Source organism: Lonchura striata, chromosome 4, assembly GCF_046129695.1.
Source record: "Lonchura striata isolate bLonStr1 chromosome 4, bLonStr1.mat, whole genome shotgun sequence".
NCBI classification, from domain to species: Eukaryota; Metazoa; Chordata; class Aves; order Passeriformes; family Estrildidae; genus Lonchura; species Lonchura striata.
In genome coordinates, this window is record NC_134606.1 from 53,442,297 (window position 1) to 53,455,210 (window position 12,914).

The 12,914-nt window shown below is 41.6% G+C and overlaps 1 protein-coding gene across 8 annotated transcripts in view; it reads left to right on the forward strand.

Moving 5' to 3' along the window:
- The first annotated feature begins 938 nt into the window (after positions 1–938).
- The window catches only part of SNCA (synuclein alpha), a 64,149-nt gene continuing 52,173 nt past the window's right edge, over positions 939–12,914 (forward strand). Inside the window, exons 1-4 of one of the 8 annotated variants that reach the window (XM_021550306.3) lie at positions 939–1,145; positions 2,191–2,305; positions 2,536–2,681; positions 8,690–8,731. In XM_021550306.3, coding sequence (XP_021405981.1) covers positions 2,561–2,681; positions 8,690–8,731 — 163 coding nt within the window. In that variant the 5' untranslated portion in view covers positions 939–1,145; positions 2,191–2,305; positions 2,536–2,560. Of the gene's footprint in view, positions 1,146–1,186; positions 1,312–1,602; positions 1,758–2,187; positions 2,306–2,535; positions 2,682–8,689; positions 8,732–12,914 lie in introns of those variants that run through there. The other 7 variants (XM_021550305.3, XM_021550309.3, XM_021550308.3 and 4 more) reach the window with 7 other exon arrangements.

Sequence of the window (12,914 nt, forward strand, 5' to 3'; positions counted from 1 at the left end):
ACAAGAACAAGACCCTGCACTACATGTTTAGCATGAGAACCAGGGATGCATCAGCTGTCTGCACGGGATGATGGATGAAAGATACTCCTTGCAGCTCACAACCTGGTATCATCCATGTTCTGTTTCTCCTTTTGGAGTGCAATAAAACCCAAGCTGTTTCTGTAAGTCTTGCAGGATTTGAATTGATGTACTGAAACTGAAGGTCCATCTGTTCTAGTGCCTTGTCTCCTACTGGTCTTGGCTTTTCATGCTTAAATTCTGTGACCAAAATAGAGAAATTTGATAGGTTTCCCTTTCTGGGGAGAAAGTGACTTTTCTGCCTGAGTTTAAGATTTGGGTGGCAGTGGCCATGGATTGTGTGGAGGAAGATGCAAGCAACGGTGTAAGGGTTGGGCAAGTCTGGCCGTACTTCTCTTCATTTGGGATGAATACTCTTCTGTGTGTGCAATAGAGTTAAAACTCGAATTACACCTGCAAGAGCACCACCACCTCCCGTGCTTAAAATGAACTGGAAGCATGAATGTTGTGAGAACAGTGACATTGAACTGCAGTCATACAAGGTTGAAGATTGGGAAGTAGATGAAAAAGAATTAGAAGCTGGGGGAGATTTTGTAAGGCTTTGGTGAAGTGACTCGGGGCTGTGCCGCAACAACAGCTTCCTTACACTTCTAAGATGAGGCTCTCCAGCCCTTGGAGGGAGTGGTGACTGTGCGGAGTCCCAGGGGGACCAAATCGCCCTACCCACCTTTTTAACCCTTGCTTCTCTCTCCAGAAGGCCAGCAAACAGGTGCTCCCAGTTTATCACGCCTCCCACCGCACCGCCGCGCAGGACGTGACAGGGCGGGCGCAGGGGGCCGGGCCGGGGGCGCATCCTCAACAGGGAGCAAGAGCCGCTGCTCCTCCCCGCCGCGGCTCATCCTCCCGCCCCCCGCCCTCGCCTCTCGCCGCCTGCGGGGCTGCCGCCGGGGTGGTGCCAGCAGAGCGGGCGGGCTCCGAGCCTTGGGATGTGCTGAGCAGGGGCCGCTCCGCGCCTCGCTCGCCCGCAGCCGCGCCGCCCCCGCCTGTCGGAACGGGTCGCTCGCCGGTGGCGGAGGAGCCCGGCGGTGAGTGCGGGCGGGGCGGGGCGCGTCTGCACGGAGCCATAGGTGTGTATCTAATACCAGAGACAGCTGGATAGATCTGTCCCGTTGCACGTTCCCGTGTGGGCACGGGGGAGGGAGGAGGAGCCGGGCGCCGTGTCCGCCGTGTGCCGACGGCGTGTCCGCGGGAGCCCGAGGGTGCCCATATGGTCGCGCCGCTCTCCTTTCCTCGGTAGGTGCCTCGCCGCGTGCATGTATTTATATGTTTGTGTATGTATAAGCTACATATATGCGCACATACGCCCTGCTTCCTCCCTCCTCCCTCTGCAGGTGCCCATGCTCTTTGATGCACACCCGCGGTCCCCCGGTGCCCCCGCACCTGGTCGCGGCACTGCCCCGGGGCCGGGCCTTGGCACCTTGCCGGTGGAGGAGCCGAGGGTCCCGCGGGCCGGTGCTGCCTCCCCCGGCGCTCTGTGCAAGGCACCCACCCCCCTTCCCCATCCCCAGGGCGGCAGGTACCGTGGGCAGCTTGGCTGGAGCACAAACGCTGCCTTCCTTCGCACGGTCGTCACGAGTTAGTGGAAAGCTGCGACGTCCTCAGATGCCTTCCTAGACATGCATTCCTCCTACTCAGCCTCTGGCAAAGAAGAGAAGATAACAGGCAGCACTCATGTCTGTGTGGGTGGAGGAAGAGAAAAGATGACTGATAATGGATTTGTTGGAGGGACGGTGATTCTGGGTTTTAATTACTATTTAAGTGGTTTCGGTGTAGTACTGGATTGTATTGCTGTGATAGGACTCTCTTGGTAGCTTTAGTGCAGTGCTTTTAACATCCTGCGTTCTTGCTTTTGCTTTTTAGTAAAATATTTTCTCAGTTGTGATGCATGCAAGGAACCCATTCAGGAAAACTCAGTTTCCAAAAGGTTGATGTGGACTGTGTGTAAAATGCTGGACTAATGGAAATGCAGCATTTTTAATTTTCTCCAGTCCTGAGTTGTAATGCCATTTTCTTACAAGTGAACATTTGTCATTTATGAGAGGTTTTGATTTATGTGTTTTGGTTTTCAGTTTGGTCTGTTTGTTTTTAAGTTGCTGATGTTTATTTAAGTAGGCTTTTTTCTCTGGATGAGAGGTGGAGTGTCATCAAATCACAAGACTAAATCTTGCATTCAGCACATGAACAGAACTGTCCTTTGGGAGAAATGATGACTTCATAGGCAAGGAAGGTACTTATCTCAATGGAACCATCTTCCAGTCAGAACTCCATTATTGGTAACCTCTCCATAGGATTCTGTGGAAATGGGATATCTGTTTCATATAGCTATACAATTTGGGTGGTATAAATAATGTAATTTAAAAGTAATTGTGATCCCATTTGGTTAGAATATTTTTCCCCTTTCTGGGATAAAAAACCTTACTGAAAGTGTGTACTTTTTTTCTTTTTTTTTTTCTCTAGAGCTGTTTGAAGAAAGTCTTCAGCCATGGATGTGTTCATGAAAGGGCTTTCCAAGGCAAAGGAGGGAGTCGTAGCAGCAGCAGAAAAAACCAAGCAGGGTGTGGCAGAGGCAGCAGGAAAGACGAAAGAGGGAGTCCTGTATGTGGGTAGGTGGGCAGCAGAGAGCACGCTGCTGATTGGTGCACCCCAACATTCACAACTGGATCCTCATCAGACCCCTTCTTCTGCAAAAAAATATTTAATTGCTCATAGGAGACCATTGCAAAAGAAACAAGAGGAAATTTGTGCCTTCTTGAGCTCTGGTTCTTTGAAGCCAAGTGCCTTACAGTACAGGTCATTGAGTGGTATTACATGCAAGTCTGCCAGATCAAGGCTGAAGGGGTGGTTGGTACAGCAAAAATAAATATGAAAAAAATGTAAAAGCTGGAGGTGAAGGTAGCTCTGTAATGTTCTACAGAGCATGTGGGACTTGAACAGGATTTCAGGAGGAGACACTTGAGAGGTTAGCTCAGGACTTGTGTGGTAGACATGCCAACTGCTTGGTATGTTGACAGTAACATTTTGTATGGCAAAGTGCTATCTTTTGAAATTAATTTCATGTTGTGTAATTGCTATTGCAAATTCATGGCAAAAATTTTCCATGACTTCTCAAGGAAGTGCCTCTACAGTTAATGAGGTAGCGCAAGTAGACCCCAAAGTAGCAAAGCAGTTGTTAGTGTCTTATTCTAGGCCAAACTAGTATTCCATAGAGCCTGGGATAAAATTATTTTCAAACCCTTGAGTGGTACTTTCATTCAGGGTAGTCATCTTCATTTAGCAAGCACTGAGCTTTAGAAGAGTGTCTTGCAAATGCTGTCATGAAAAATGAACAGAAAAACAATCTGTCAAGACTATATATGAGTAAGTGGTTATTTATAAAAAAAAATTATGGCTCTGTTTCTCTTATTCATCAAATAAAGCTAGTCTATAAAAGAATGGAGGGGGAAAATATAGCCTTTTCTGTAGGTCATTTCTGTTGATTTTGTAGCAAGTCAGTTCTGTTATGGGAGATGTGCTCACATAACAGAGAGAAGTTAAAACAGAGCTGAAAACCAGAGTCATTTCTTTTCAATGGGAGTACTGAGGTCTCTGGTATTCCAGTGCCTTTTTTGGATTCCCTCTTGCAGGCTAGTGCCAGTCTGTAAGAAATTATTTCTGCTCCAGATAGTGTGGACTACTCATTTGGAATATACTTCCCTCCTTTTAAAGCCATAGCAAAGCTCAGTGCTCTTGCCAACAGGGATGGCAATCATTTTGAACACTAATTGCAGGATGAATCTCTTTTAAAATAAGTATCTGCTCATTTTCAAGACAGCAAAATAGATGTTCTTCCACTGTATATTGTGCTTGATGTTGGAATTATTTTCCAGAGGTAGAACTTCTATTTTGTTTTCTTGTAGTCCTGGCTATGCTTCTGGGGTCATTGATTTTTTTTTTTTTTTCGTATTAGAAACCTGCATTGTGTGCTAAATTAATCTTTGTTTCTGACCTGTTCTCCAGACCATAATAACATTTGAATCTAGTTCTGTTCCCGAAGGCAACAGACTTGCTGTTGTCTTCAGAGACACTTTTGCTGAGGTTGAACGTTGGAGAGCAGGCTTGCTATTTTTTGCAAGAATTTCAAGCAATTGCTGGTGACCACAGAGCCCTGAGCTATGATAGGGACTTGTGCATGTAACTGTAGTAATGGTTGGAGGATCCTTCTCCCAACAGGTGTCTCCTTTCCAGGAGGCAAGAGCTATGTGCACAGTTTGTTGTACAGGCAAAAGAGCCTTTGGTTGGAAGCTGCCTCTAGAAGCTCTGGCAGCTTGTGTCCAGTTGTGTGCTCACCCATACAGGCATGACATTTCAACAAGTTCAAATAGGGAAAGGAGGATGTTTCTCTGTCTACTTCCCAAGCACTCAGCAGAGTTGTCTCTTCCCCTGTGCAGCATTAGCAAAGGCCAGTGTGATAATCTTTTGTTCCACAGGTTGATAATGATTGCAGTGCAAAAGGTGGTGAAGGCCCTTTATGAGCAGAGGAGAGAAGCAGCACAATTCATTAGAGTTCATTAATACTTCTCACTCCCTTGTTCTATAGTTGGGTTTTCAGATTTGAGATTCACAGCCAGATTATGCTGTGAAAGCTGCCTGACATCTTGCAAAAAAGAACCTAACCACACTGGGCTGAGTGGGACCTGTTAATCATTTTCAGTTTCATAACATTCAGCCTCCAATTGCTGGTGGAGAATTAAGAAGATGCAGAGTCTTTGGTCCAGATCGCCTAGGTGATATGGCTTCCCATTGAAATCAGTGCAATTGAAGTAAATGTGGAAAACATCTGGACCTTTATATCTAAGCTGCTCTTAACTATTATGTGTAAGACTATAGCCTAATGCTACCCGGTAAGAGTTCTCTTTAAAACAGCTGCTGTTTGGGATGAAATGTGGTCATTCTAATTCTTTTATTCATGTTTTGTTTTTAGCATTTTTTTGGCATAAGGATAATTTCTCTTGGCAAGGGGAGAAACTTAGAGCTATGTAGGAGAGTACTGTATTGGAGGATTAATTGAAGTTTTTTTTCCCTGTCCATGCTGGAATCTCTACTTTGTTCCCTCAGTCCACTTTACTTTTAAATACCCAAGATCCTCTCAATACAGTCTACAAAGTGTTTTTATGCTTTCAAGTATGGGGGTTTTTTCTCCTTAACTTTCTCTGCCAATTGGCTTCAGCACTGGCTGACTGAAATTAGTGGCTCTGTCTTAACTCATTCAAACACAGCATCAGGGCCTTTCTTGATATCAAAGAATGGCCTGTTCATTGTTTAGGAAGAAGGACTGAGGCTCAGCAGTCCTGTCTGTGCTGTAAATTTAAAACTGCATCTTTCTGTATCCTTCAAGAGCTTTTAGTGTGAAGCAGAGAGGAAGTGAGTGACAGTACTTAATCTCCACTTGCTTTGAAACCAGGAACTGAGTAAGAAGGATGTTCTCACACACTCTTGGTGATGCAGTGTTCATGTTGTCTGCTGAGCTTCATGTGTGCTTCCAGGGAGCTCAGGTTTTTGCTCAGTTGACTCTTGAGTGCATGCTCACTGCTCAGGAATGGAAGTTTCCAGTCTGTTTTTGGTGTGTCATAAATTCACAGAACAAAGGAATAGTTTATTAGCAGCAGGGTGGCTGACAGTTGTTTACTATTCCATGTGCTGGCATGTGGCCTTCGAGTAGAGCAGAGCAGTCATGACCTATTTGGCAAAGCCATCCAAATTCCTCCATTCCTTTTTCATAATATTTCTTATTTTTATTTGGTGGTAGAAAAGCCAGCAGAGTAGTTGAGGGACTCAGGGTTGGTCTGGTAGAATAATGGGCTTCAGGACTTCAAAGCAAGTGCCTTCCTTAAACATTGATTGCCCCTTCCCCTAGTTTGGGCTTATGTCTCCCAGTCTGTAACTAGCTCTGACTAAGAAATGTCAGGAGTCTCTTGGTCTCTCAAATAGTCCAGAAATGAATGTGTTTGCAAACTCCTGGTACACTTCTGCATTCTGGCACAGTGACAACCATGATAATAAATAATGAAGAGACTCTCTGGTATTTTTTTGTAATTAAAAAAAAAAAAATGGAAAATACTGTTTAGTGTTCTCCCTCCCCTCACACAGATATCTACTACAGCTAGGAAAAGTAGCATTACCACATACTACTATTGCTTCTTGGTTTAGGTTAGAGTCATGTGCCTTGGCCTTTATATTATCCCTGCTCGGATTCCTCTGTTCCCCTTATGCAGGGTACAGTGAGCAGGATTATTGGTATTTTGGGAATGCCAGGATGAAAGACAGCTAATTTATCCTGGAACCAGTGTGGACAACCAGCTTCCCTTCATGGCTAGCCAGAAGTCATCCTACTGAATTCAACTGTTGTTATTTATAGGCCTGTTCTGGCAGATCCAAAATGTGCTCTGAGATGCTGTTGTAGCTGCCATGGCAGGAACAGCTGCTTGCATGCAAGTGTGCAGCAGTGGGGCAAGTACTCTTGAGCTCTAACATATGCTGTAGGGTCTGGAACACCAACCAGCTGGTTGTTTGCCAATTAATGGATCTGGCTATACATACCCCTGTTCCATATGGGTCTGTGAGCTGAGCTTTTTTTAAAGGCTAATCTGTCTTCCACAAAAGAGACCAGCACTTCTGTGTGAATTATGGTTGTAGCAGTGTGCTCTGGGTGAGTAAAGCAAGAATCTACTTGGATTAGGTCCCTCTGGAGATGTGTACATTGCTTGGGTCCTCAGGGAGTTCTGCCATACCATCCATCCTTTTTTGGCCTTAGGGAACTGGGCACTTGCTAATTCACAGGTTGTCATGTCTTTAATGGCTTGGCTTGCAAACAGTCTGTTCAACAACATGAATGAGATATTGGCCAGGTCTAACAATGCCTTTAAAAGCATTTGCTTAATATTAAGTATTCCAGTAGACACACTGTAAGCCTGCAGTGGTATCTAGTTACTAGAAGTTAGTAGAACCATCATCTGCTTGAATTCCAGGATGTGCTTTTCTTCTTCATGTCTCATGGTGCTATGAAATTGAGAACCAAAACAAGTCCTTAGGTGTGAACACTTTGCATATAATGGAACTTTCGGTTGTTCACTGGTAAATATTTTTCAGTGAGAGAAAGCAAACTTTTTTTAAAGAGAAAATTGGAATAAAAGGGGAAAAAGACTTTTCAGCTGTTTAACCTCATCATTAGCTAAAGGAACATTTCATTGTACATGATGCAGTATTTCTTCTCTATTTGTCATGGATTATTATTCTACTCTTACTCATCAGTAAGAGAGCCTTTTCAATAATGTAATCAATCTAATAGTGCCAGAACTACATGGCTAAAGTTCCATAAATCTGCACTAGTAGCAAGTGGGACATATTGATGAATGAATTTATATTGTACTTTTGTGTTTAATTGTATTTATTGCAAAGAATTTTGGAAAAAAAATTGCTTTTTTTTTCTAATTTTCTGTTCATGCATTCTCTTATGTTAGAAGTGTAAAGTTAGAAATATAAATTATGCTATCTCAAATACTGAATGACAGCAAAAAAATTGCATTACAAATAAGGTCATTTTAGTGTTGGTAAGAAAAATAAAATGTCATCCTATCTCTGGCAGACTAGGTAAGATGATTAACTAGGAGCAATAAACTCTGTTAATTGCACATTGTTAAGCATCATAGTCCACAGATGGATACTAATCCCTGAAATGCAGCCAAATTATGGAACCTGACAAGGGCAAGTAGAGGGCTGGTAAGGAAAAAGACACCCAGTTATGTTTTAAACAGCAGTATGTGCTTATTAGTTTCTCTTCCCCTTAAAGACACAGGAGATGTTTTCCTTTGCTGCAGCATGGTGAAAAGTCACAGTCTTTTTCCATGGGTGTTGCAGAAATCAGTTTGGTCTTCAGCATGGCAGAATTACATTGTGTACACAGGTCTTGTGTTATGACTTGGTCTCGCACGACTTCCAGAGTGCTTCCTGCAAATCATATGTGAGTTGTGACAGTGAGGACAGTGGATGCAGCAGACCTGGGGGACATTTTCATGTTGAAATCCTATCTACTGCTTAAAGCTGTTCTTTTGGATTAGTTGATATCTAAATCTGGCTAGCATTTCCTTCTCTTTGTGAATTTCACCTCTTGGCCTTTCTGTAGTTCGGTAGAGATTGTCAAGCCCTGCAAACTGAGACCTGGCAAAGACGAAATTTTAAGGGTCTTCTCGAAACTGTGGCTCAGACCTTCTACAAATGCATGCATGATCCTCTTTGGGATGTTAACATGGTTTCTGTGCAGAGTCATCTGTGTGAGTTTGCCAAGTGGGAGGCCTAACACAGCTATTCAGAAAATGGCAAGGAAGTCAGTACGTACTGCACAAGTGTTTTCAATATTGCTCACCTTTCCACAGCCAGTACCCATCCATACAGTTGTTCTTTACTGATGGTTTTGCCTCTTCCCTTAGGCTCAATTTCTTTTTAATTTTTTAATAACCTTGGGAAATATTGTGTGCAGAAGTATGCAGTCCACATGTTAATCCCTCTTTAGCATCTATCTAGTCTTTACCAGTCCTTAAGAATATGCATTTTCGACCTAATATTTTTCTTTGTTTAGGTTCCAGGACCAAGGAAGGAGTTGTTCATGGTGTTACAACAGGTAAGATGAATTATCTCTTGAGTTCAGCTTCTTTGTTTGCTTCATGAGATTAACCAGACATTTAGCTGTTAAAAAATGAGGTTTTTCGAGAACTATAATTTATGAAAGACAGAAAAGCATAGGAAAATTGAGAGATCTGGTTGGATGGAAAGACTGAATAGAAATGGCTTACAGGAAAGAAACAAATTTCAGAAGTTTTATTTGAATTTGTCACAGTTATGAGTGTTTTGAATTTTTTTAAAACTGACTAATCTCTCAGTAGCAAGAGTACTTTCAAATTTGGAATTTAATGCTAGGCATGTATCTTCACAATAGCATTTGTACACCAAAAAGGAGTAAATTTGCATTTTAAATTGATTTGCAGGGATCATTTCAGGTATTAACTAAAACCAGTAACCAATAATTTGTTTTAGGGGGCAAAATGAATGGAAGTCTTTGATGTCTACAGCATGCAGAAAAGCCTTTGTTGACCATAGGGCATTGAATAAAATGTACAATTTTCTGCTGTAGAATGTGGGAGATCCGGAGATGGGAGGAGAATGCATGGTCAATAGATTTTTCCCCGAACAAATTCAAAAACAAGTAAGATAGTAGAAAAGGATTTTTTTCCTCGGTGTATAGCCAGTCTCTCATTCAGCTGACATGTCAATGTATCATTGTGCTCACATTAACCAAGGCAAAAGAGAAACACTGGTAGGTAAACAAATGTCAGTACTTAATGCATAAATCACATAAATGGTTGAAAAGTCAGTCAAGAGTATTTCTAGTAATAAAAGAGAATATCCAGATTAGTCCTTCAGAGTTTAGGCTGAGCATGTGTGCTGCTGTTATGAGATTTGAAATCTCAGCTCATTAGACCTCAATTAAGAGAAATATTCAGAGGGATCATTGCTATGACCAGTAGAGGATTGAAGCAGAATGAGATTTGGGACACCTATATCCAATATCATGGATGTGGGAGCAGCAACTGACAGCACTAGGAAGCAAGGTAATAGAAGTGATGTTCACCAAGCTGGGATGCGGTGGAATCTACGTCAAGGGCATTTACACATGTATGAAACATGCTGAAGCACTGGGATTCTAGTGGGCTACCTCAGTGGGGGACTTCTCTTCCTCATCCTGAAAGAAACTACTGATCTCAAATGCTGTGCCTCTTTATGTGATCACAATATATTTAATTAGGCAGGAAATTTTCAGTGGGTGAATAGAATTTTTAATAGATTTTAAAATACCTTAAATTTTCTTCTGGAAGGTACAAAACATACGGTAAAGCCAAACATAAGGGGGACACACCTGTTATGTGCTGTGCCTGTGAATAGAAAATTTGGCAAAGTTACTGCTGATTTTAGGCAAAACAATAGCTGCTCCTCACACACTCTACGAAACAGGTGACATGAAATGAAACACCCAAAACTTGGGAATAACGGGTTCTGTGCTGCAGTTTGTGATTTTCTGGTCTTTCAAGCTGTTTGAGATGAGTTTGGCTGTTGCATGAAAATGGAAAATGAGCAGGGAGTGAACAGGTTGAACTGTGGCAGTGGGAAGAGATGACTTCAGGCAAAATCTAGAGGTCACAGCTTCCAAAATGAAACATGGACTTGCTAGTGTAAGAACAGAGCAAGTTCTTGGACACATTTTAAGAACAAAAAAAATAATAGCAAGCCTATAAATAGTTCTTTTGGCAAGAAGAGAAGGTAGATAAAAACAGATTTGGGTTCACTGTAGTGATTCTGTGAGGTGTAACATGAAGACAGAGATGCTATGAGGTTGATGTAGAAATCAAATCCATTTAAATCAATGCTGTTAAAGTTGATGTGACAAAAAAGCCTTTTGAGTTGCTTGTAAAGACCTACTTTTCTCTTTTCATATGACTGAGAGTTCACAAGTTGTGCTGGTCTTATGATATTAATTCTCCAGTGCATCATGTAAAACCTGAGGTGAAATAAACACTTTGTTATGTAAATAAAAATGGTTTGAGAGGTTGGAGACAGTCAGGTACAAATTAGAGTCACAGATCAAAATGAATGCTCAGTCAGTCTTTTCTTTATGTCTGACTTCCAAAATCTTGATAATTTTTCTATCTTTGAATAAGCTGTGATTTAACCACCTATGCTGGTGAAATGTCACACCTTAAAGGGCTGAAAAACATAATTGCATTATTCAGTCAGTTAATTTCCAAACCCAGAATTACTAGACTGAGGCGTTTTGTGCTTTAAATGTGACCTGATTGTACCAGGTTTAGTGACATGAAGATACTGTGAAATGAGGATTCCAGGCTGTGATTCACTGGAATATGATAAGTCTGTTATTTTCAGGTCACCCTTTCTCTGAATTTCTGATAAAAGCAGCTTGCTTATTGGGTTTATGGGGTGTATGCTCATGTTTAGAATTGTCTTCCTAATTGCATTGTATCTTGGCCTTTGACTGTAAATGCACAATTCACCCCTCTTTTTTATCTCCCAGAAATGAACAGTATCAAAGATGAATATATTCAGATATTCTAAATAAAGCCCTATTTGTAAATAAGTCAGGTAAAAAAAGCTATTAGTCCATCAATCATGTGAGTGAAGACACAATACTGATAGTAGTAAACCATAGTCAACTGTTTTGCTTAGTTCTTTACTTATTTGGGTTCAGTCTTGTTTTTTTTAAGGTTCTTAGTAACTGGTATTCCTGCTCATTAATGCTATCAGGTATCTTACAGAAAATTACATAAGTTAAAGAACCGCCATATTTATGGCATCTTTGTAAATGAATTCTTCAAGCACTTAGGACAAACATGCTATTTGAAATACTTACTCAAAAGTATATTTGGTACAAGAAGAGTAAGTTCTTTAATTCAGGGAAATTCTATGGTTTGAATCTACTTTTATTGTTCAAGGTTGAAAGTAACTAGTTATGACTTAGAATTGCTCCAGAGGTTTTACACTGATACTGTGTGCTACCCCGTTGTCTGTAATAAGTAGTGCAAAGGCAACTTCAGTGCTAGTACTTTTTGCACAGTACTATAGTCAGTATTAGGAATTAAACTTATCCTTGGTGTGGTCATTGTACACTGTCCCACAGTCATTTAATGGCATGAACAGTCTCTGCAGAGATAAAAGAAGTAATCAGGCCATTGCACAGAAAAGCTCTGCAGAAGCTGATCTACTCTGGTTCGCAACGCTGTGATGCAAAGTAAATGTCAATTTTACTAAGACTTAATGGCTGAAGATCATTAAGCTTTAAGATAAATTTAATAAGTTGGAATCAACCCCCTGTATTGTGGACTGATTTGTGCACACTTAATGCTTTCCCCATTACTACTTAGTGTAAGCAATAAAATACATGAGACTTGGAACTTTGGTTTTTCTTATGTTGTGGTCACCAGGCTGGAGCTCATTATCAGAGTCACTCTGGTAATGATGTTGATGTTCAGTTATTTCTTAGAGACAAGAAAGAAGATTCTCTCCTTACTATGGTTGCTTTTGCCAATCTGTGCGATCTGTGCTATTTATATAGTTTGCTGAATTCATCTTCATGGCTCTGGTTTCTGAAGCAGTGTGTGAGAGATCTTCCATGGTAACTCCTGTGTCAGTTTTCTTATGCTGTGTCTGTGTGCTGCTTTTGGTGGGGATGGAGGTAATTTTCTTCATAGTACCTGGTATGGGGCTGTTTGGGATTTGTGCTGGAACTAGTGTTGGTAACTCAGGGATGTTGCAGTTATTGCGGGGCAGGGCTTACATTTCCTGCTCCTTACCTCACCCCACCAGTGAGAAGGCTGAGGGTTCACAAGGAACTGGGGGAAGAAACGGCCAGGACAGCTGACCCCAGTTGACCAGAAGGATATTCCACACCATATGGCATCATACTTAGGGGTAAAACTATGGGGAAGGCTGGTGAGGGTCATCTTCTTGGGGTCTGGCTGTGCATCAATTGGTTGGCAATGAGCAATTGTTTGGATTTGCATCACCTGTGGGATTTATAGCTTTCTATAGCTCTGTTTTCCTTTTTAAAATATTTTTTAATAATTTTTTAATATTTTTATATTTTTTTTATAATTTTTTATTACTATTAGTATTTTATTTCAATTGAACCATACTTAGCCCATGAATTTTCTTACTTTTATCTTTCCAATTATCTCCTTCCCCATTCTGCCGGGGGAAGAAGGGACAAGCAACTGTGTGGTGCTTAGTTGCCAGCT